Source organism: Ceratotherium simum, chromosome 33 (genome assembly GCF_057802395.1).
Source record: "Ceratotherium simum simum isolate JZ-2026a chromosome 33, ASM5780239v1, whole genome shotgun sequence".
Classification (NCBI taxonomy): domain Eukaryota; kingdom Metazoa; phylum Chordata; class Mammalia; order Perissodactyla; family Rhinocerotidae; genus Ceratotherium; species Ceratotherium simum.
Window position 1 is genome coordinate 27,482,644 of NC_141932.1, and position 23,220 is coordinate 27,505,863.

General features: G+C 36.5%; 1 protein-coding gene across 1 annotated transcript in view; it reads left to right on the forward strand.

Annotated features, from left to right (window-relative positions):
* Positions 1-18,438, forward strand: part of ZNF461 (zinc finger protein 461) — a 33,572-nt gene extending 15,134 nt beyond the window's left edge. The window contains exon 5 of the mRNA XM_014794818.2: positions 16,357-18,438. Within this exon, the coding sequence (XP_014650304.1) occupies positions 16,357-17,753 (1,397 nt within the window). The 3' untranslated portion in view covers positions 17,754-18,438. The remainder of the gene's footprint in view (positions 1-16,356) is intronic.
* The last annotated feature ends 4,782 nt before the right edge of the window (positions 18,439-23,220 follow it).

Genomic DNA, 23,220 nt, shown 5'->3' on the forward strand with positions numbered 1-23,220 from the left:
ATAAATAAATAAATAAAAATGAAAACTTATTTTCATCAAAGGACACAATCAATAGAGTGTTTATTAATTTTTTCAAAAACTCATACAAATTTTGCTTTTCTAGGTAATGTGAATACATTTTTTTTTTAAAGATTTTATTTATTTTTTTCCCCCCAAAGCCCCGGTAGATAGTTGTATGTCATAGCTGCACATCCTTCTAGTTGCTGTATGTGGGACGCAGCCTCAGCATGGCCAGAGAAGCAGTGCGTCGGTGTACACCCGGGATCCGAACCCGGGCCACCAGCAGCGGAGCACGCGCACTTAACCGCTAAGCCACAGGGCCGGCCCATGAATACATTTTTTTTTAAGTCTTATAAGGACATTTTGAATCTAGTAGTGGATCAAGAACATATGAATAGATGTTCTAATAGAATACTTAGGAAAAATTAAGATTAATTAGAAATTGGAAAAGTTAAGAAAATTACTACATTGAGGAGGTAGAGATGGCAGAGGGATGATTGGGAAGGAAGGAGGTCATCTAGGAAAGTGTAGAGTCCTGGAGGCCAAGAGCAAGTCCATTCTACAGGTTACAGGTCTTTGATGATGTCTGTGACTCATTGGAGTACTCCAGAACTGTGAGAGCGTATATTTCTATTGTTTAAGCAACCCAATTTGTGGTACGTTATGGCAGCTCTAAGAAATGAATACAGAGGGGAGTCATGGAAAACTGATACAAACTCTCCTGTTTTGTTTTCATTTAAAGATATCATTCCTTTATCACTTTTTTTTTTAATTATTATTTTTGTGTGTGTGTGAGGAAGTCAGCCCTGAGCTAACATCCATGCTGATCTTCCTCTTTTTGCTGAGGAATACCAGCTCTGAGCTAACATCCATTGCCAATCCTCCTCCTTTTTTTCCCCAAAGCCCCAGTAGATAGTTGTATGTCGTAGTTGCACATCCTTCTAGTTGCTGTATGTGGGACACGGCCTCAGCATGGCCGGACAAGCGGTGTGTCGGTGCACGCCCGGTATCTGAACCCGGGCCGCCAGTAGTGGAGCGCGTGCACTTAACCACTAAGCCATGGGGCTGGTCCCTGTATCACTTTTTGATGCCTGTCCAGCCCTTTCCTTTTGCATAGGTGTGATGATTTCTTTTTTAAAACTTTTTATTTTGAAATAATTATAGATTCATGGGAGGTTGCAAAGAAATGTACAGGGAGGTCCCATGTTGTACCCTTCCTCCAGCCTCCTCCCAGTGTTAACATCTGAGACAAGTATAATACAATATCATATGAAAAGATTGACATTGGTACAATCCATAGAACTTCTTCAGTTTTCACTAGTTATACACGCACTCATTTGTGTGTGTGTGTGTGTATAGCTCTATGCAGTTTTACCACATATAGCTTTGTATCACCACTGCAGCTGTCAAAATACTAGACAGTACCATCACCACAAGACTCCCTCGTGTTACCTCTTTATAGCTACACCCATCCTCCCTTATTCCTAACCCTTGGCAACCACTAATGTGTTCTACATGTATATAATTATGTTATTTCATGAATGTTACACAAATGGAATCCTGCAGAATGTGTCCTTTTGAGATTGACTTTTTTCCTCTGTCTCATATATGTAGTACATGAATGTAATGTAATACATAATGTAATATAGTACAGGAGTACCTGTAATGAACACATACACACACACTCATATATATGAACATAAATATATATATATATATATATATATATATATGTTCCTTACATTCATGTAAAAGTTTGTATCTATAAATAAGTCTGGGATAAAGTGCAAGCATGTAATTGCTGGGTGGTATGGTAAGCTGCCAAACTGTTTTCCACAATGGTTGTACCATTTTACATTCCCATCAGCAATGTGTGAGTGATCCACTTTCACTGCATCCTAGCCAGCATTTGGTGTTATATCTGTTTCTCATTTTAGCCATACTATAGGTGGGTAGTGACAGCTCGTTGTGGTTTTAATTTGAATTTCCTTAATGGAAAACTATGTTGAACGTCATTTCATGTGTTTATTTGCCATCTGTATATTCTCTTTGATGAAATGTCTGTTCATATCTTTTGCCCATTTTCTAATTTGATTGGTTTTTTACTGTTGAATTTTCGAAGTTCTTTATGTACTCTAGATAGGCCCTCGTTGGATATGTAATTAAACAAATATTTTCTCCAAGTCTGTAATTTGTCTTTTCATCCTTTTAACAGGGCCTTTTGCAGAACTAAAGTTTTTAATTTTGATAAGTTTAATTTATCCATTTTCTTTCTTATGAATTGTGAGAGTTTTTTGTTTTGGGGGTTTGTTTGTTTGTCTGTTTGTTTTGTTTGTTTGTTTTTTGGTGTCAAGTCAAAGAACTCTCCACCTGTTCCTAGGTCCCAAAGATTTTCTTCCATGTTCTTTTCTAGACTTTTATAGTTTTCATTTAAGTCTGTGACCCATTTTGAGTTCATTTCTGTAGAAGATGTGAGACTTTAGATCAAGGTTCATTCATTTTTTTGCCTATGGATGTCCAGTTGCTCCATCACCATTTATTTAAAAAATTATCCCTCCTCCATTGAATTGTTTTTTCACTCTTGTCAGAAATTAGTTGGGCACATTTGTTTGGCTCTATTTCTGAGTTCTCTGTTCTATACCATTGATCTTTGTGACTGGCCCTTTGCCAGTACCATACTTTCTTTCTTTCTTTTTTTGTTTTTTGTTTTTTTTTTGCAGGGTAAGATTCGCCCTAAGCTAACATCTATTGCCAATCTTCCTCCTTTTTTTTCCCTTCCTTTCCCCCTCCCCAAAGCCCCAGTAGATAGTTGTCTATAGTTCTTCTAGTTCTTCTGTGTGAGTCACTGCCACAGCATGGCTACTGACAGACGAGTGGTGTGGTTCCACACGCAGGAACTGAACCCGGGCCGCCAAAGTGGAGTGTGCCAAACTTTAACCACTAGGCCATCAGGGCTAGCTCAGTACCATACTTTCTTGATTACTACAGTTATATAGTAAGCCTTAATATTGGGAAGAATGATTCTTCCCACTTTACTATTTTTTTTGAAATTGTTTTGGCTATCCTTAGGGCCTTTTTCTTTACATATAAATTTTAGAATAAGCTTGACTGTGTCTACAGAAAAACTTGCCGAGATTTTAATAGGAATTATGTTAGACCTATAGGTGATAATTTAGGGAATTAACATCTTTACTTTGTTGAGTCTTCAAATCCATGAACACAGCATGTTTCTCCAAGTAATTTTTCTTTGATTTTTTATTAGCATTTTATAATTTTCATCATACAGAATCTGTACATGTTTTGTTAGTTATTTACCAAAGTATTTCAATTTTTTTGGAGCATTTCTAAATGGTATTGCATTTTTGTTTTGGTGTCCACTTGCTCATTGTCACTGTATAGAAATTCAGTTGATTTTGCATGTTGATCTTATATTCTGTGACCTTATTCAACTCACTTATTGGTACTAGGTTTTTCCTTGTAGATTTGTTCCTTTGACAGTCATATCATCTGCAAATAGATACTCTTATTTCTTTTTTTCCAATCTATGCCTTTTATTTCTTTTTCTTGCCTTATTGGAATTGCTAGAACTTCCAGGACTATGTTGAATAAGAGTGTTAAGAGTGGACATCCTTGCCTTTTCCCTGGTTTTAGAGAGAAAGCAGAGATTTGTTCTTTTACCATTATGTATGATGTTAGCTGTAGGTTTTTTGGAGATGCTCTTTATGAGGTTGAGGAAGTTTCCTTTTGTTTCTAATGCCCTGAGGATTTTTTTAATCATGAATGGGTGTCAGTATGATCATGTGATTTTTCCTCTTTAGCACGTTGGTATGATGGATTGCATTCAGTGATTTTTAAATATTAAATTAGCCTTTCATACTTGGAATAAATCCTACTTAGTCATGATGTATTATTATTTTTATTCATTGTTGGATTTCATTGGTAAAATTTAATTGAGGATTTCTTCATCCAAGTTCATCAGAGATATTGGACTGTAGTTTTCGTTTTTGTGCTGCCTTTGCCTGGTTTTGGTATCAGAGTAATAGTGGCCTCATAAAGCAAGTTGGGAAGTGTTCCCCTTTCTTCTGTTTTCTGGAAGAAATTGTGTAAAACATTCTATGAATGTTTGGTAAAATTCTCCAGTGAAACCATCTGGACCTGGAGATTTCTTTTTTGAGATCTTTTAAATTACAAATTCAATTTCTATGATAGTTATAGGACTGTTTAGATTACCTATTTCATCTTGGCTGAGTTTTGTAGTTTGTGATTTTCAAGGAATTGGTCCATTTCTTCTAAATTGTCGAAGTTATAAGTGTAAAGTTATATGTTGTGTTCTGATTATTCTTATAATGGATGATCTATAAATAATTCATTATATATTTCCATATATATAAAGGATGTATATACATGTCCTTATAACCCTTTAAAAATGTTTTTCTTTGAGACATTCTCTTTCACCCATGGATTATGTAGAAGTGTGTTATTTGAAAGTGTTTGGAAATTTTCCTGTTGTCTTTCTTTCATTGATTTATAGTTTAATTCCATTATGGTCTCATGTGAAAGTTACAGGGAGCTGTCCACAGAGTCTTCCTTCATTTTTGATACCAATTGCAATTTAGGGGTTCCTAAGACCACCTTCAGCTTTGATAATTCACTAGAAGGACTAATGGAACTCATGGAAAGCTATCATCCTCACAGTTGCAGTTTATTACAGCAAAAGGATGCAGATTAAAATCAGCCAAGGGAAGAAGTACATGGGGCAGAGCCCAGGAGAGTTCCAAATGCAGAGCTTCCAGTTGTCCTCTCCCAGTGGAGCCATAGACAGTGCTCACTTTTCCCATCAACTATATGTGACAATATACATGGAGTATTGCCAAATAGGGAAGCTCACCTGAACCTTGATATCCAGAATTTTTATTGGGGCTCCTTGTTGGCTGCCCATGTAGCTGACCTGTAGTTTCTAGCCTTTCAGGAGGTAGAGCTGATACCTTTAGTCCCAGTCGCTCCAGAGGAGAATTGATGCCACACGGCTCAAAGCCTCCATCATAAATCCCATTATTAGAATATCTGGTGGCTGTGGCCCCCAGGTAAACAAACACACTCTTTGTAGAGATCACTTCCCTGGGGATGAAGACAAAAGCCAGATCTCTCTTTGGGTAATGTTAAATTCTTTACTATACTTTGCAGAACATACTCAATATGATTTTGATTCTTTTAAATTTAAGATTTGCTTCATGACCCAGAATATGGTCTGTCTTCGGGAATGTTCAATGTGTGCTTGAAAACATTGTGAATTCTGCTGTTGTTGGGTGTCATGTTCCATAAATGTTGATTACATCGTATTGGTTGATGGTCTTGTTCAGTTCCTCTCTATCCTTGTATATTTTCTGTGTAGTAGTTCTATCAATCGCTGAGAATAGGATATTTGAGTCCCCAGCTATAATTGTTATTGTGAATTTCTCCTTTGGCTATATCAGTTTTTGCTTCATGTATTTTGAAGTTCTGTTGGTGGTGGTGATTAGTTTTCTTTACCCTGAAGTCTGCTTTATCTGATATTAATATAGCTATGTCTACTTTCTTTTGAGTAATGTTTACCTGATGTATATTTTTCCATCCTTTTACTTTCTACTTACCTATATCATTATGTTTGAAATGAGTTGCTTGTAGTCATCATGTAATTGGATCATGTTATTTATCCATTTTACTAATCTTTGTCTTTTAATTGGTGATTTAGACCATTTACATTTAAAGTAATTATTGATATGGTAGGGCTTAAGTCTGCCATTTTGTTGTTTTATGCTGGTTCCTTCTATTTGTTGTTCTAATGTTTCTTTTTTTTTCCTACCTATGAATTATTCAAACATTTTTAGAGTTCCATTTTGATTTATTTATAATGTTTTTAATATATTGCTTTGGTTTTGGTTTTTTTGTTTTTAGTGTTTGTTCTAGGTATTACCATATATATACATACTTACAGAGTCTGCTGGTGTTGACATTTTACCACTTCAAGTGAAGTGTACAACCTTACATCCATTTAGGTCCCTTTACCCTCCCCAATTTTTAGTATAATTGTTTTAAGTATTTCTTCTATATACATTGATCACCACATGAGATAGTGTTATAATTGTTGCTTCAGTTAAAAAATAGGATTAGGGGCCGGCCCCATGGCATAGCAGTTAAGTGTGCACGCTCTGCTGCTGGCGGCCCGGGTTTGATCCCAGGCATGCACCGTCATACCGCTTGTCAGGCCATGCCGTGGCAGCATCCCATATAAAGTGGAGAAAGATGGGCACAGATGTTAGCCCAGGGCCAGTCTTCCTCAGCAAAAAGAGCAGGATTGTCATGGATGTTAGCTCAGGGCTGATCTTCCTCACACACACAAAAAATAGGATTAAAGAAGCTCATGGGATTAAGGATAGTCCATTATGTTTACTTCTATTTTTGCCCATTTTATTGTTCTTTTCTTTCTGAAGGTCTCAGCCTTCTTCTGCTATCATTTTCTTTATGTTGGGAGAGCTTCCTTTAGTCACTTTTTAAGGGCATGTCTGCAAAAAACAAATTCTCTTAGTTTTCCTTTGTCTGAGGATGCCTTTATTTCTTCTTCATTCCTTAGGGATAGTTTCACTGGGTGTAAAATTTGAGACTGACAGTTCTTTTCTTTCAGCACTTAAAAAGTATTGTGTTACTTCCTTTTGGTCTCCATGGTTTCAGATGAGAAGTCCAAAGTCTTTCAAATTGGTGTTTCTTTATCATCAATATGTAATTTGTGTTTCTCGCTATTTTTTAAGATTATTTCTTTGTCTAGCTTTTAGAAATGTGTTTCTTGGTTTTGATTTCTTTGGATTTATCTTATTAGAAATTTATTCAGGTTTTTGAATCTGTAGATATGTGTCTTGTATGAAATTTGGAAAGTTTTTAACCATTATTTCTTTGAATATTTTTTCAGTCTCACAGTTTTTCTCCTCTCGTTCTGAGACTCGGTGATATGAATGTTGAATCTTTTATTATTGTCCCATAGAGATTGAGGCTCTGTTCTTTTTTTTTTTTTTTTAAGGGTGTTTTTTTGTTGTCATTCAGATTAAGTAAATTCTGTCTTTAAGTTCACTGAATCCAGCCTCTGTCATCTCTGCTCTACTCTTAAGACCATTCAGTGTGTCTTTTATAATGGTTATTATAGTTTTCATTCCATTTAGTTCTTTTTATAACCACTATTTTTTCTGAGATATTCTATTTTTTCATTTGTTTCAAGAGAATTTGAAATTGATTGTCAATGCCTTTTTATGAAGACTGCTTTAAAATCCTTCAGATAATTCATCTTGGTATTGGTGTCAGTTGATTGTCTTTTCTCCTTAAGACTTTGGTTTTCCTGGCTTTTGGTATGATTTTCAGTGGTATCCTGCACATTTTAGTTACTATGTTAAGAGAGTCTTGATTCTATTTAAATCTTCTATTTTAGCAGGTAGTCACCCTGTTAGGTTTACTGTATAGATTTGGCCTACTTTTGTAGGCTTTATTCTAATGGCAGCTTAGTTTTCAGAGTCCTTGCAGTGCTAGTCTGATCTTCTTCATAGTTCTGTTACTGCTGGAGCTCCTGCTCAATCCCTGATGCTGTTGTCTGCAAGGACAGAAAGCTTCCATAGACCCCCAACGGAGCTGGGCCACCTTCTGCAGGATGGGGGAGGTGGATACTGAAACCACAGGGCATGGATTTCTTTATGTCACTGGGTGGAGGCAGGGAGATGCAAGACTCTGCTAATGCTGCCCTTCTGCTGGATGGATCTGTCAGCAGTGCTGGTTGTGAAGTGGGGGCTGGGACAGCAACAGACTTCCTCTTGCTGCTGAAACTGGTGGATCAATCACGGGGACTTCTTGCTCCTACTGTAGCTGGCTGATGAAACTGTAGCTAGGGCCCAGGTTGTGGAGCTGGCACTGGGGATCCCACTAGGTCTGCTGGGCTTCCCTGTTCCTGGTCCTTTGGCTAGAGAGAGCAGACTTATCTTGGTGTGTGTGTGTGTGTGTGTGTGTGTGTGTGTGTGTGTGTGTATGTCAGTGGTTCCAGGTTGCATGCCTCTTCAGTGCCTATATGGGGGTATATGGGAGATAAAAAGAAAACCCAGGGAATTCACCATGTGGTAATTCCTCAAGTCCATATGATTTCACTCATATGTAGAAGATAAACAAACAAACACATAGATAAGGAGAACAGATTGGTATTTGCCAGAGGGGAAGGGGATGGGGGGAGGGCAAAAGGGGTAAGGGGGAACATATGTATAGTGATGGGTAAAAACTAGACTGTTGGTGGTGAACATGATGCAGTCTACACAGAAACTGAAATATAATGATGTACACCTGAAATTTACACAATGTTATAAGCCAATATACCTCAATAAAATAATAAATAAATAAAATGAACCTTGGAATATGCATTTTCTGTGATATTTACTTTGATTTCTTTAAAGAGGAAGATCATAAAGACAATGTGAATGCACTGTACTTCATTTTTATGTTCCCCTCAAAGCCAGTCTTTTTCTTGTAGCAGTTTTTATTTTTGTTTTTTCTTAAGTAATTGCCATTATCTGGTCTTTCCAAGGAAGTTAGCTTAGTGAAATGGCCGGTTTTCACACTTGTTTCATCTCCCAGTATAAACAAGGAGGGGAACTTCCAGCAGGCACACAGCTTGGCTGTTGGATCAGCTTGGCATGCTTGTAGCCCGCTAGCTGGTACCACTGAGCTTGCTGGGTCCTGTCGTGTTTTCCAGAGAGAATAGAGTGTTTCTTTTAGTCTGAGGTGTCTTATCTGTCTGGTGAGTTGGTTAAGAATTGAATGTTACCAATGCCATGGAAGCTACCTGTGTGCTTCTCCCTGATCCCATCCCCTGCTACATCTCCAGAGATAACCATTATCTTGAATTTTGTTATGATTATTGTGTTTTTTAAAATAGTTTACCACACTTGTGTATGCCCTTAAACACTATATTGTTGTGTTTTGCTTGTTTTTGAGTTTTTAAAAATGATAATGTGTATGTGTCTTCTGTGATTTGGTTATTTCATACCACATGGTTTCTAATAATTTTCCCATATTATTTTATGCCTGAGTTCATTTTAACAGCTGTATAATATTCCATTCCAAAAATTTCCGGCTGTTATAATTTGGGTTGTTTGTAAGTTTTTGCTGGTACACACAATGGTGCTATGAATATTCCTCCACATGTCTCCTGAAGCATATAATACAAGATTTTCTCCAGGCTATTTGCTAGAATTAGAATTGCCAGGTCATAGAACATGTACATCTTCAACTTTATATCACAACAAATTCTTTTCCTAAGTGTTGGTACTAATTTATATTACCACTGGCAGTGTGTAACAATTCTAGTTGTTCAGCATCTTAACAGCAAATGAAATTCTTAGACATTTTAATTTTTAGCAATCTAATGAGTATGAAATTGTATCTCATTATATCTTAATTTGAATTTCCTGGATTCCTGATGAGTTTGAGCATTTTTGCATATGATTATTTAACACTGGTGTTTCCTCTTCTCTGAAACGCCTCTTCAGATCTTTTGCCCATTTTTCTTTTAAGTTACCTTTTTTCTGGTTAGCCTGTTTGTCTCATTTAAGATATCCATTCTACCTTGAGGTGTTTTTTCTATATATCCATATTTTTTCCATAAGCTTTACAGTTTTTCCTTTAACTTGTAAGTCTTACATCCATTTAGAGTTTATATTTATGTATTTATGGTGCATGGTAGGGATCCAAGCTATTTGTTTTTTCATATCTATAGCTAGTTGTTCTAATATCATTCATTAAATAATTTATTTTTTTCCTCACTGATCTGCAGTGCATCCTATGTGGGTCTGTATCTGGTCTTTCTGTGGGTCAAGCCCTATGTGAATACCACACTGTCTTAATTTCTAAGTCTTTATGATAAGTCTTTATCATAGGTAGGAGAAGTTCTCTTTGTTTTTCTTCAGGAGTGTTTTGAACATTTGTTCTTTCATATGTATTTTTGAATCAGTTTTTAAAAAATTTTTTTTATTGTGAAATTTTTGTTGTACATTATTGTTTGTCAGTCACTATATACGTGCATCCCTCCACCCCTTGTGCCCACCCCCCACCCCCCTAGCCCCTGGTAACCACCAAACAGTTCTGTCTGTGCATGTGTTGGTTTATCTTCCACATATTGAATCAGTTTTTAAAGTTCTTCAAAAAACCTTATAGGGATTTGATTGGATTTCTGTTGAATCTCTGATCTCCAGCTCTCTGTCTTCTCTTACTTGGTTTGAGCCATCCTAGTCTCCTTGATGTTCCTCTAAGAAGCCAGTGAAGCTTTCTTTTTAGGGACGTGCTATGTTCTCTGCCTGGATTGCTCTCCCCCACATAGGCATGACTCTCTTTATCTCCTACAGCTTTTTTTTCCTCAAATGTCACAAAAGTGAGGCTTTTCTGACTACTTTATTTAAAATTATAACCCCACCTCCATTATTTGGAACTTTTCATCTCTTTCCCTCTTATTTTACTTTTCTATAGCATTTTTGCCATCTGACATACTAATTCATTTACTAATCATTTTATTAATGTTATTCCACTAGAATTTGATTCTGTGAGGGGATGAGTTTTTGTTTGTAATGCTGTCCCCCCTTTTCACTTTTAATATTGAATATTTTTACCTTCTCTTGCTCTCTTTTATAAAATAAAAATTTATTTTGAATTATTTTTAAACTTACAGAAGAGATGCAAGAATATCAAAACAACTCCCATATGCCGTTCACCTAGGTTCACCAATTGTTAATATTTCACCATGTTTGCCTTATTTATTCCATTTCCGTCAAGTCGTTTTACCCTAAATACTTAAGCTTATCTTTCCTAAGAATGAGGATACTCTTACATTTCATAAATTCAGGAAATTTTACATTGACCCAAAACTATTATCTCATATATTGTCTGTATTCATGTTTCACTAATTATTCCAATATTGCCCTTTTCACTTGACTCAGGAACTCATGTTACATTTCTCTTTACTTTAATCTGAAAAGTTCCTCAGCCTTTCTTTGGATTTCATGACATTGGTGTTTTTGAAGAATACTGGCCACCTTTATAGAATGTCCTTCAATTGGAGTATTTTGATAGTTCTTCATGATTAAATTCAAGTTATACATTTTGGGCAGGATTGTTGCATTAGTGACATATCCTTCTTAGTGTATCATTTAAGGAGGCACATAATGTTATTCTTTCCCATTATTGGTGATGTTACCTTTGATCACTTGGTTTGGGTGGTGTTTGCCAGGTTTCTCCACTGTAATTTTTTTCTTTGTAATTAACGTTTAATCTGTAGGGGAGATAGTTTGTTTTTCTTGACCAGTCTTGCTAGGAATCCTCTCTATTATATATTTGTTTCTGTTTCATTCTGCCCTATTTTTGTTTTTTCCTTTATTCTACTGTTTTGCATTTTAGTTTGCTATTCTTCTTCTAACTTCTTGAGATAGATGTTTAGATGATTCATTGTAAGAATTTCTTTTTTCTGTTTGCATTCAAGGCCGTAAATTTTCCTCTAAATATGGCTTTAGTTTCATCCTTCAAGTTTTGATCATAGGGGTAGATAGAGGGCAGCGAATATAGTGCCTTATAGACCATGATAAGAATCTTTTTTTCCTAAATGTGATGGGAAACTATTAGAGGGATTTAAAAGCAAAAGTTATATCATATCATTTAGATATGATGTGCTTAATGGAACAAGAAAGAAAGCAGGTGACCAATTTGAGAGCTACTGCAGTAGTACAATGGTGGTGGCTTAGACTGTAATAGAAATGGTGGTGATAAATAATCAAATGTTATTATACATATTAAAGAATAAGTTGACCGTGCTTGCTAATGGACTGTAAATTGAGTAGGAAGAAAAAACTAGGCTTTTGGCTTAACCTGTTGGTAAAAGATGGTTGCATTTACTGAGATGGGTTAAGCTGGAGTATGAATGAGTCTAAAAAGGGGGAATTGAAGGTCTTTTTGGACATGTTATGGTTGAGATACTTATTACATATTTACCTGAAGATTTCAAAGAGGCAATTAGATGATTAACCTGGAGCTCAGGGGTAAGATAAAAGCTAGAAATATACACATCAAAGGACTCAATCCATAAAGTGAAAGGCAACCTGTGAAATAGGAGAAAATATTTGCAAATAATATAGCTGATAAGGGGTTAATACCTAGAATATATAGAGAACTCCTACAAATCAACAACAAAAAACCCAAACAACTCAATTAAAAAAATGGGAAAAGGATTTGAATAGACATTTCTCCAAAGAAGATATACAAATGGCCAGCAAGTACATGAAAAGATGCTCAACATCATTAGGGAAATGCAAATCAAAACCACAATGAAATATCACTTCACATCCATTAGGATGGCTACTATCAAAAAACATAAAATAAAAAGTGTTGGTGTGAGGATATGGGGAAATGGGAACGCTTGTGTTGGTGTTAGTATAAAGGTGCAGCCACTGTGGGAAACAGTATGGTGGTTCCTTAAAAAATTAAAAATAGAATTACCATATGATCCAGCATTTCTACTTCTGGATATATACCCAAAAGAATTGAAAGCAGTGACTCAAACAGATATTTGTACACCCATCTTCTTAGCAGCATTATACACAATAGCCAAAAGGTGGAAGCAACCTAGGTGTTCATCAACAGATGAATGGATAAACAGTATATACATACAGTGGAATATTATGCAGCCTTAAAAAGGAAGTAAATTCTGACACATGCTACAACATGGTTGAACCTTGAGGGTGTTCTGTTAAGTGAAATAAGCCAGTCACAAAAGACAAATATAGTATGATTTCACTGATATGAGGTATCTAGAGCAGTCAAATCCATAGAAACAGGAAGTACAATGGTGCTTGCCAGGAACTGGGGGAGGGAGGAATGGGTACAGAGCTTTAGTTCTGCAAGGTGAAAAAGTTCTGGAGATTGGTTGCACGACAGTGTGAACGTACTTAACACTACTGAACTGTACACTTAAAAATGGTTAAGATGGTGGGGCCGGGCCAGTGGTGTAGTGGTTAAGTTCATGCACTCTGCTTCGGCGGCCCGGGGTTCAAGGGTTTGGATCCCTGGCGTGGACCTATGCGCCGCTTATCAAGCCATGCTGTGGCAGGTGTCACACATATAAAGTAGAGGAAGAAAACAAATAAAGTAGAGGAAGATGGGCACAGATGTTAGCCCAGGGCCAATCTTCCTCAGCAAAAAGAGGAGGATTGGCAAAGATGTTAGCTCAGGGCTAATCTTCCTCACATACACACAAAAAATATGGTTAAGATGGTAAATTTTATGTGTATTTTACCACAATTAAAAACTAAAAAAAAAAAAAGCTAGCAGTATAAATTTAAAACTTAGCAGTATATGACTGGTATTTAAGCCAGCCTAGTGTTTAGGGAAAGAGTGTAGATTGAGAGCTGGCCAGAGCCTGAGTTCTGGGACATTTCAACATTTAGAGTTCAGGAAGTGGAGGGAGATGCATTAGGGGGAACTGAGTATAAGTAGAGAGATAGGAGGATAACCAGGAGAATATGGTATACAGGAAGCAAAGGGATTGATCAGTTGTGTCAAATGCTGCTAACAAGTCGAGTGAAGACTGGCACTTGAGCATTGATTTTGATAGTGACTTTAGCTAGAAGTGTTTATTGGAGTGGATTACAGAGAAAATGACTAACATACACAGTCATTTGATAAGATAAAGGCAGGGAAAGAATGGTCTTTTCAATAAATGGTGCTGAGTCAATTGGTTATCTATATCAAAAAATGGGAATCTTGATTCCTGCCTCACACCATAATATCTAATCTAGGTGGATTATTGATCTAAGTATGAAAGATAAAATAGTAAAAGCTTCTAGAAGACAATATAAGTATATTTTCATGACCTTGGGATTAGACTACCTTAAAATCAAGAACGTCTGTTCATCAAAACATACTATTAAGAGAGTGAAAGGACCAGCCCCAGAGTGGGAGAAGATATTGCAATATATATGTTGGTTATATCCAGAATATATTAAGAATTTCTACAAATCAAAAAGAAAAATATTACCCAGAAACTAGCCAAATGTCCCTCAACTGATGAATGGATAAACAAAATATGGTATATCTATACAATGAAATATTAGTCATAAAAAGGAATGAAGTACTGAAACATGCTACAAACATGGTTGAAGCTTGAAACATTACACTGAATGAAAACAGACACAAAAGGTCACATCTTGTATGATTACATTTGTATGAAATGTCCAGAATAGGCAAATTTGTAGAGACGTAAAGCAGTTTAGTGGTTGTCAGGGGCTGAGAGGAAGAGGGGAATAGGAAATGACTATGCGTATGGGGTTTCTTTTTGGCATGATGAAAATGCTCTGGAATTGCAATTATCAGATAGTGATCTGATGGTTGCACAACATTGAGAATATACTAAGAGTTACTTCAAATTGGTTAAAATGGTGGATTTTATGTTATATGAGTTTTACTACAAAAAAATCAATAAAAATGGACAAAAGACCTGGATAGGCAGTTTATTAAAGAAGATATCCACTTGCCCAATAAACATATGAAAAAGTGCTCAACCTCATTTGTCATCAGGGAAAATGCAAATTAAACCACAATGTGGTATCACAACACATCTGCCAGGATGCCTGAATATAAGATTGGCAATAATACGTGGCGGTGAGGATGTGAGGAACTGAAGTCTTTTACAGTTTGATGGAATTGTAAATTAGTTGCATAAAAACTGTTGCATAGTGTCATTTAAAGCTGAATAAATGCATATCCTGTGGTGCAGCAATTTCATTCCTAGGTGTATACACCTAGCAGAAAAGAGTCCTGTTTCCACCAAAAGAAATGTATATGAATGTTCCTAGCAGTACTAATCATAATAGCCAACTGGAAACAACCCAATGTCTATCATTAGGAAAATGCAAAAGTAAATTGTGTTAGAATAGAATGTTTTGTATAGCTGTCAGTCTCAACCTTTTTCTTCTGAAACAGCCTCTGAAAAGCTCTAAGATAGGAGAGGCTTTGGAATGTCCTAGTTGTTGAAAGGAGGTTAGTGTTGTAGCACAGTGAATAAAAGGGAAATGGACTCAAACGAGGTATTATAGGTAAGCAGAAGCCTTATATTTTCATGGTAAAGAGTTGGATTTTTTAAATTTCAGTTTAGTGGAAAGCTATATTAGTTTGGATATAGTTTTGGCTGCATGTGACAGAGACCCCAAAATAATAGTGGTTTAAACTATATGGAAGGTTAATTTTCTCTTGCATGAAAGTCTAGGCTGGAATGGCAGCTCTGCTCTGCAAAACCATCATGTGACAACCATGACACCAAATCCACATTGCAGCCAGCTTTGCTAAGGAAGCAGGAGAATAAGGGATATAGGACGTGGGCCAGCTGGCTCTTAAGGAAAGTTCTCAGAAGCTACTACATAATACTCGTACATTTCATTAGGCAGAATCCAGTTACATGGCATATTCTGCTGGAAAGGAGCCTGGGAAATGCAATGTTTATATTGGACAGCCTTGTTCTCAACTACAAACCATGAGTTCAGTCACTATACAAAAGGGGAATAATTAATATTTGGGGGCAACTAGTAGTCTCCATAACATAATCCTTTGGCCTGGTGGAGAGTGTTAAACGTACAGGGCTGGCCCCGTGGCTTAGGGGTTAAGTGCACGCGCTCCGCTACTGGCAGCCTGGGTTCGGATCCCGGGCGCGCACCGACGCACCGCTTCTCCGGCCATGCTGAGGCCACGTCCCACAAACAGCAAGTAGAAGGCTGTGCAACTATGCCATACAACTATGTACTGGGGCTTTGGGTGAAAAAAAAAAAGGAGGAGGATTGGCAATAGATGTTAGCTCAGAGCCGGTCTTCCTCAGCAAAAAGAGGAGGATTAGCATGGATGTTAGCTTAGGGCTGATCTTCCAAATAAATAAATAAATACAAACAAACAAATAAACAAACAAACAAACTCTTGTAGATTCTGATTCAGTTGATCTCATTCCAAAACTGACTCTGATTCAGTTGATCTAGAATGTTTCCCAAACATCCATAGTTGCAGCAAAACTCCCAGGGTGATGCTGAGGTAGATCAAAATTTCAGAATCATTGACTTGACTTGTTAACTTCCTTGCTTTCTCTCATGAGCTCTCATTTCTCTGTGTTCTCCTTACCCTTTTTTCATTCAATTGCATGACAGTATTTAAGAGCTCTCCAAGCCTTTCATTTCTTGTGCGAATTATTTTCAGTTATCTCTCTTTTGTACCATAGATATTTTATTTCTGTTGTAACACAAAACCAGCAATTAAAATGTGTTTCTTATCTTTCAGACTTGGTGTCCAGGTGTAAGCCCAAGAAGTTATCTCCAAAAAGAGACATTTACGAGACAGACTCATCCCAATGGGCTATCATGGAACAATTTAAAAGCCATAATCCTGAGAAATCCATTTTCAGAGATATTTGGGAATGCAGAATTCAGTTTGAGAGACAACAGGGACAACAGGAAGGCTATTTCAGGCAGTTTATTATCAACCAAGAACACATGCCCATTTTTAGCCAACATACTTTACTCACTCAGGAATTTTATAAGAGAGAGAAAATCTTTGAATGTAAAGAATGTAGAAAAAACTGTGGTTACCATTTATTCTTTAGTCATCACAAAAGAACTCATTCTAAAGAAAAACTTTCTGAATGTAAGGAATGTGCAGAAACTGTTAATACATCATACCTTACTAAACAACAGCGAATTCAAAATAGTAACAAATACAATGAATGTAAGGGATGCTGGAAGGCCTTTATTCCTCGCTCACAATTTAAACAACATCTGAGAATTCCTAACCATGGAAAACGGTATGAATGTAAAGAATGTGGGAAGCCCTTTAATTATGGCTCAGAACTTATTCTACATCAGAGAATTCACACTGGTGAGAAACCCTATGAATGTAAGGAATGCGGGAAGGCCTTTAGGCAGCGATCACAACTTACTCAACATCAGAGACTTCATACTGGTGAAAAACCCTATGAATGTAAGCAATGTGGGAAGGCTTTTATTCGTGGCTTTCAACTTACTGAACATTTGCGACTCCATACTGGAGAGAAACCCTATGAATGTAAAGAATGTGGAAAGACTTTTAGGCATCGCTCACACCTTACCATACATCAGAGAATTCATACTGGTGAGAAACCCTATGAATGTAGAGAATGTGGAAAAGCCTTTAGTTATCACTCAAGCTTCTCTCACCATCAGAAAATTCATTCTGGCAAAAAACCTTATGAATGTAGTGAATGTGGGAAGGCCTTTTGTGATGGCTTACAACTTACCCTGCATCAGAGGATTCATACTGGTGAGAAACCCTATGGGTGTAAGGAGTGTGGTAAGACTTTTAGACAGTGCTCACACCTCAAAAGACACCAGAGAATTCACACTGGTGAGAAACCTCATGAATGTATGATATGTGGTAAAGCCTTTAGACTTCATTCACACCTTATTCAACATCAAAGAATTCATACTGGTGAGAAGCCATATGAATGTAAGGAATGTGGGAAGGCCTTTAGCTATCATTCAAGCTTCTCACACCATCAGAGAATTCATTCTGGGAAGAAAACTTATGAATGTAGGAAGGCCTTTCACCATGGTTTACAATTTAATCTACATCAGACACTTCATACTGTTGAGACGCCAGTAAGGTTTCCTCTCCTCTCCCCCCATGCTGGTCTAGCATCATGAAATTATTTTTGGAGATACACATTTTCTTTGTTTTTTTTTTTTCTTTAAGGAAAAAGTAAAATACTGAGTTTCATTAGTATTTATTTATTTCAGTAATCCTTGAAAATCAAATTTATTTTTTCAAGTGGGAAAATGGAAAAGTTATTGAAAGGTAAAAATTGCTCAGTTTTCAATGCTGTTTCTGAGTTAATGTAATAACTACTATTGGAAATAAATTTTATAAAATTATTTGTTTTCACAGAAACCAGTGAAGTGTGGTAGAAATAAAATGAAAACAACTTCTTCCCCTCCCACAAATCCCTGAGCTAGCCAGTACGTGTGTTGCTCCTTTCTTCATGCTCAGACATACCTGCACATATGAAGGGCTTGTTGCATGTGTGTGGAAGAGGTTTTACCCCCTGTGGTGACATATTTAATGGCAGTTTGCCTTTTTCACTTAATAAATAATCACGGACATTTTTCCAGGTCAATACATGTAGGTCTAACTCATTCTTTTTACAGCTTTAGAATATGTCTAGTATGTGATGTATGTCAGTATTTTGAACCATTCCCTACTGTAGACATTCAGATTGTTTCTACTTCTTTTTCACCAGAAGTGTCATGCAATAAATATTCTTACATCGTCATTCCTGTATTTCTATTGGGTTGATTCCCAACCGTATGTTTTGATGTTACATTAATTTTTTAAATAAAAAAAATTTTTAGGTAATAAAAGTAGATGCTATAAAATTCAAAAATTACCAAAAAAAAAGTGAAAATTAAGTCTCTTCTAATATCTATTCCTGTAGCCACCTGTTTACCCTACACAGGGGCAACCATAGCTGTCACTTCTTTTGTAGTCTTCCAGGAATTAAATTTTAAAATTCTATGGACAAAATGCATTAATCATAATACTTGATTCATGATATTCTCATTATTGGGCCTTATTTGCTCCACTTTTCTTTGTTTTTAATATATTCCAGGGATTTACAAACATTGTGCCAGCTGTCTATCTATTGCCTCTCTTCTCCAGATCCTTCATTGCCTGCTCTACAATACTGGAACCCTCCTCTTTTATTCGTAATATTATATTGAGTCCTCTCTCTCTTTCTGGTTAGACTAGCTAAAAGTGTTTAAACTTTGTTTATGCCTTCAAAGGACCAACTCTTAGTTTTATTGATCTTTTCTGTTGTCTTTCTAGTCTCTGTTTCATTTATATCTGCTCTAATGTTTATCATTTCCTTCCTTCTGCTAACTTTGAGCTTAGTTGTTTTTCTAGTTCCTTGAAGTATAAAGTTAGGTAGTTTACTTAAGATCTTTTTTCTTAATGTAGGCTTTTTTCACTATACACTTCCCTCTTAGAACTGTATTTGCTTTATCTCATACATTTTTGTATGTTTTGTTTCCATTTTCATTTTTCTCAAGATACTTTTTGATTTCTCTCTCTCTATTTTTTTTTTTTTTTTGGTGAGAAAGATTAGCCCTGAGCTAACCTCCATTGCCAATCCTCCTCTTTTTTCCTGAGGAAGATTGGCCCTGAGCTAACATCCGTTCCCATCTTCTACTATTTTATATGTGGGATGCCAACCACAGCATGGCTTGATAAGTGGCATATAGGTCCACACCTGTGATCCAAACCTGCAAACCCCGGGCCGCCAAAGTGGAGTGTGCGAACTTAACCACTATGCCACCAGGCCGGCCCCTTTGATTTCCCTTTTGATTTGTTTTTTGATCCATTGGTTTGTCAGGAGTGTGGTGTTTAGTTTTCATATATCTGTGAATTTTCCAATTTTCCTCCTGTTAATGATTTCTAGTTTCATACCATTGTGGTCAGAAAAGATACTTGATATGATTTCACTCTTCTTAAATGTGTTAAGACTTGTTTTGTGGCCTAACATATAATCTGTCCTGGAGAGTGTTCTGTATGTGCTTGAGAAGAATGTGTACTCTGCTATGGTTGGATGGAATGTTCTGTATACGTCTGTTAGTTCCATTTGGTCTGAAATGTTAATTTAAGTCCAGTGTTTCCTTATTGATGTTCTGTTTGGATGAGCTATCCATTGGTAAAAGTGGGATATTGAAGTTCCCTACTGTTAGTATACTGCTATTTTTCCCTTTCAGATCTGTCAATATTTGCTTTGTATATTTAGGTACTCTGATGTTGGGTGCATATATATTACAATTGTTATATCCCCTTTATGAATTGACCACTTATCATATAGTGACCCTTGTCTCTTGTGACAGATTTTGACTGAAAGTCTATTTTTTCTGATATAAGTATAACCGCCCTGCTCTCTTTTGATTACTATTTGCATAGAATATCTTTTTTCATTCTTTCACTTTCAGCCTATGTGTGTCCTAAAGCTAAAGTGATTCTCTTGTAGGCAGCATATTTTTGGATATTGTTTTTAAAATCCATTCGGCCACTCTGTGTCCTTGATTGGAGAATTTAATCGTTTTACAGTTAAAGTAATTATTGATAGGTAAGGTCTTTTTATTGCCATTTTTTTCATTGTTTTCTGACTGTATTGTAGTTGTTTGTTCCTTCCTCTCATGCTGTTTTCCTTTTTGAATTGATGATTTTTTTAAATAGAGATATTCTTTGATTCCTTTCTCTTTGTCTTTTGTGTATCTACTATAGGTTTTTTCTTTGTGATTACTATGAGACTTTAAGACTTACGTAAAACATTTTATAATTATAACAGTCTATATTTTAAGCTGATAACTTCAATTGCATTTTTACTTCTGCCCTCCCCTGACATTTTATGATATTGATGTCACATTTTACATCTTTTTATGTTGTGTATCAATTAAGAAATTATTGTATAGTTATTTTTTTAATATTTTTTGTCTTTTAACTTTTATACTGGAATTAAAAGTGATTTACACACCACCATAACAATATTAGAGCATCCTGAATTTGACTATTTACTTTTACCAGTGATTTTTATACTTTCATATGTTTTCATGTTGTTGTTTAGGGCCTTTTCATTTCAACTTGAAGAACTCCCTTTAGCATTTCTTTTAAGGTAGGTCTAGTGGTGATGAACTCCCACAGTTTTTGTTTGTCTGGGAAGGTCTTAAATGTCTCCTAGGTAGCTTGCCATATACATCTTAAGTTATCAAAATCTACTTCATCTGTATACTAACAATTCCAGTGAGATGTGGAAATGTTACCCCTATATATCTCTGTTTCCTCTTCCTCCATTTTGTGTTATTATTATACATATTATATCTATGTATGTCACAAACCAAAACTTTATATATTTTTGTGTCTATTAAAGATGCTGAGGGCAAGCCACAGTGGCCTCGTGGTTAAGTTTGGTGCACTCTGCTTTGGTGGCCTGGGTTCGGTTCCCGGGCACGGACCTACACCACTCGTCTGTCAGCGGCCATGCTGTGATGGCAGCTCACATACAAAAAGAGAAAGATTGACAGTGGATGTTAGCTTAGGGTGAATCTTCCTCAGCCAAAAAAAAAAACAAAAAAAAGTGCTGAGTAAAGAAAAGAGGCAAAATGCATATTTATAGAGTTTGTTATATTAACCTTCTTATTTACCATTTCTATTTCTCTTTGTTTCCTGTGGATTCAAGTTAACATCTGGTGTCATTTCTTCAGTCTAGTACAACTTTGCTCCTTCCCACCTTCTTTGTGCTATTATTGTTTAATGTAGTACATTTATGTATGTTCTAGGCCTAACAATACAATTATATTGTATACAGTTGTGTAAATATTGTATTGTATAAATAGTATTAGCCTTGAAGTTTTTCTTTTTTTATAATGCAAGTACCTGACCTAAGCGTTGATTGCCAGGGCATCCACTTCAAAGAGGCATCCCCTTCAAAGATGGCTATCTCAAATAAACACATTGCCAGCCGCAGGACAAGATAAAGAGCCCGCCCACCCCCCACCAAGGCTCTTTTGTTTTAAAGATCGTGGTTGATTTTGGTAGCTGACCATTTGGGCTGCTTGTTTTTTCTCTTCCCATGCTTTAAGTTCCTGCTCTTATGTTTTAAATTTACCAATAAAGAGTGAGCCCATGAAACCCTAGGGCCCCACTCTTGACCCCAATAAAAGCAGAACCCTGGGCCATCACTCTCTCTCTCTACCTGCAACCTCACTGTGTGGCCCCAGGTGTGCCAGGTAATTTCCAGGACCTGTAACTAATAAACCTTGTCTCTTTCCAAGTTTCCTGATGTTTACTGCTGAGGATATCTTGCAGTTGTAATAAGAACCACAAGGGCCAGTCCAGCCACATTAGTTATTGATAGGCTGAGACCAGCACAAAACATTGTTTCATATAGCTATATAATTGCTTTTTAGATCAGTTAAGAGAAGAAATATGCATTTATGCTGTCTTTTATAATTACATAATTACCATTGCTCCTTTTTTTTTTTTTTACCATCTAGAATCACTTGCTTTCAATCTGAAGAATATTCTTTAGTGTATCTTGTAAGGTAGGTCTGTTAGCAACAAATTCTCTTAGTTTTGGTTTAACTGGGAATGTCTTTATTTCACTATTTCTGAAAGAGTTTTGCTTGCATACAGAATTCTTTATGTACAGATTCCCCCCCAGCACTTTGATTATGTCATCCCATTATCTTCTGGCCTCCATTGTTTCTTCTTTTTTTTTTTTTTTTTGTGAGGAAGATCAGCCCTGAGCTAACATCCATGCTAATCCTCCTCTTTTTGCTGAGGAAGACCAGCTCTGAGCTAACATCTATTGCCAATCCACCTCCTTTTTTTTTTTCTCCCCCAAAGCCCCAGTAGATAGTTGTATGTCATAGTTGCACATCCTTCTAGTTGCTGTATGTGGGACGTGGCCTCAGCATGGCCGGAGAAGCGGTGCGTCTCGGGCCGCCAGCAGCGGAGTGCGCGCACTTAACCACTAAGCCACGGGGCTGGCCCTGGCCTCCATTGTTTCTGATAAGAGATCTGCTGTTAACATTATTGGGGTTCCCTTGTAAGTGATGAGTCATTTTTTGTGTTGGTGCTTTCAAGATTTTCTTCTTGACTTTAGCTTTCAACAGTTTTACTATGATGTCTCTGTGGATCTTTGCTTAAGAGTTTCTTGAGCTTCTTGGATGTGTATATTAAAGTTTTTCAGCAAATTGGGAAATTTTCAACCATTATTTCTTCAAATGTTGTTTCTGCTTCTCTCCTCTCTACATGTATGCTGGCATTCTTAATGGTGCCCTACATTTCTCTGAGGCACTGTTCATTTTTTCTTCATTCTTTTTTCTCTCTGTTGTTTGTATTACATAATCTTCATAATCTTCATGTTCACTGATTCTTTCTTGTATCAGCTCAAGTCTGCTGAGCCCCTCAAGTCAATTTTTCATTTTGGTTATTGGAGTTTTAAACTCAAGAATTTCTATTCTGTTCTTTTTATAATTTAACTCTCTTTATTAATGGTTGCTCTTTGATGAAGCATTGTCATATTTTCCTTTGGTTCTCTAATCATGGTTTCCTTTAGTTCTTGACATA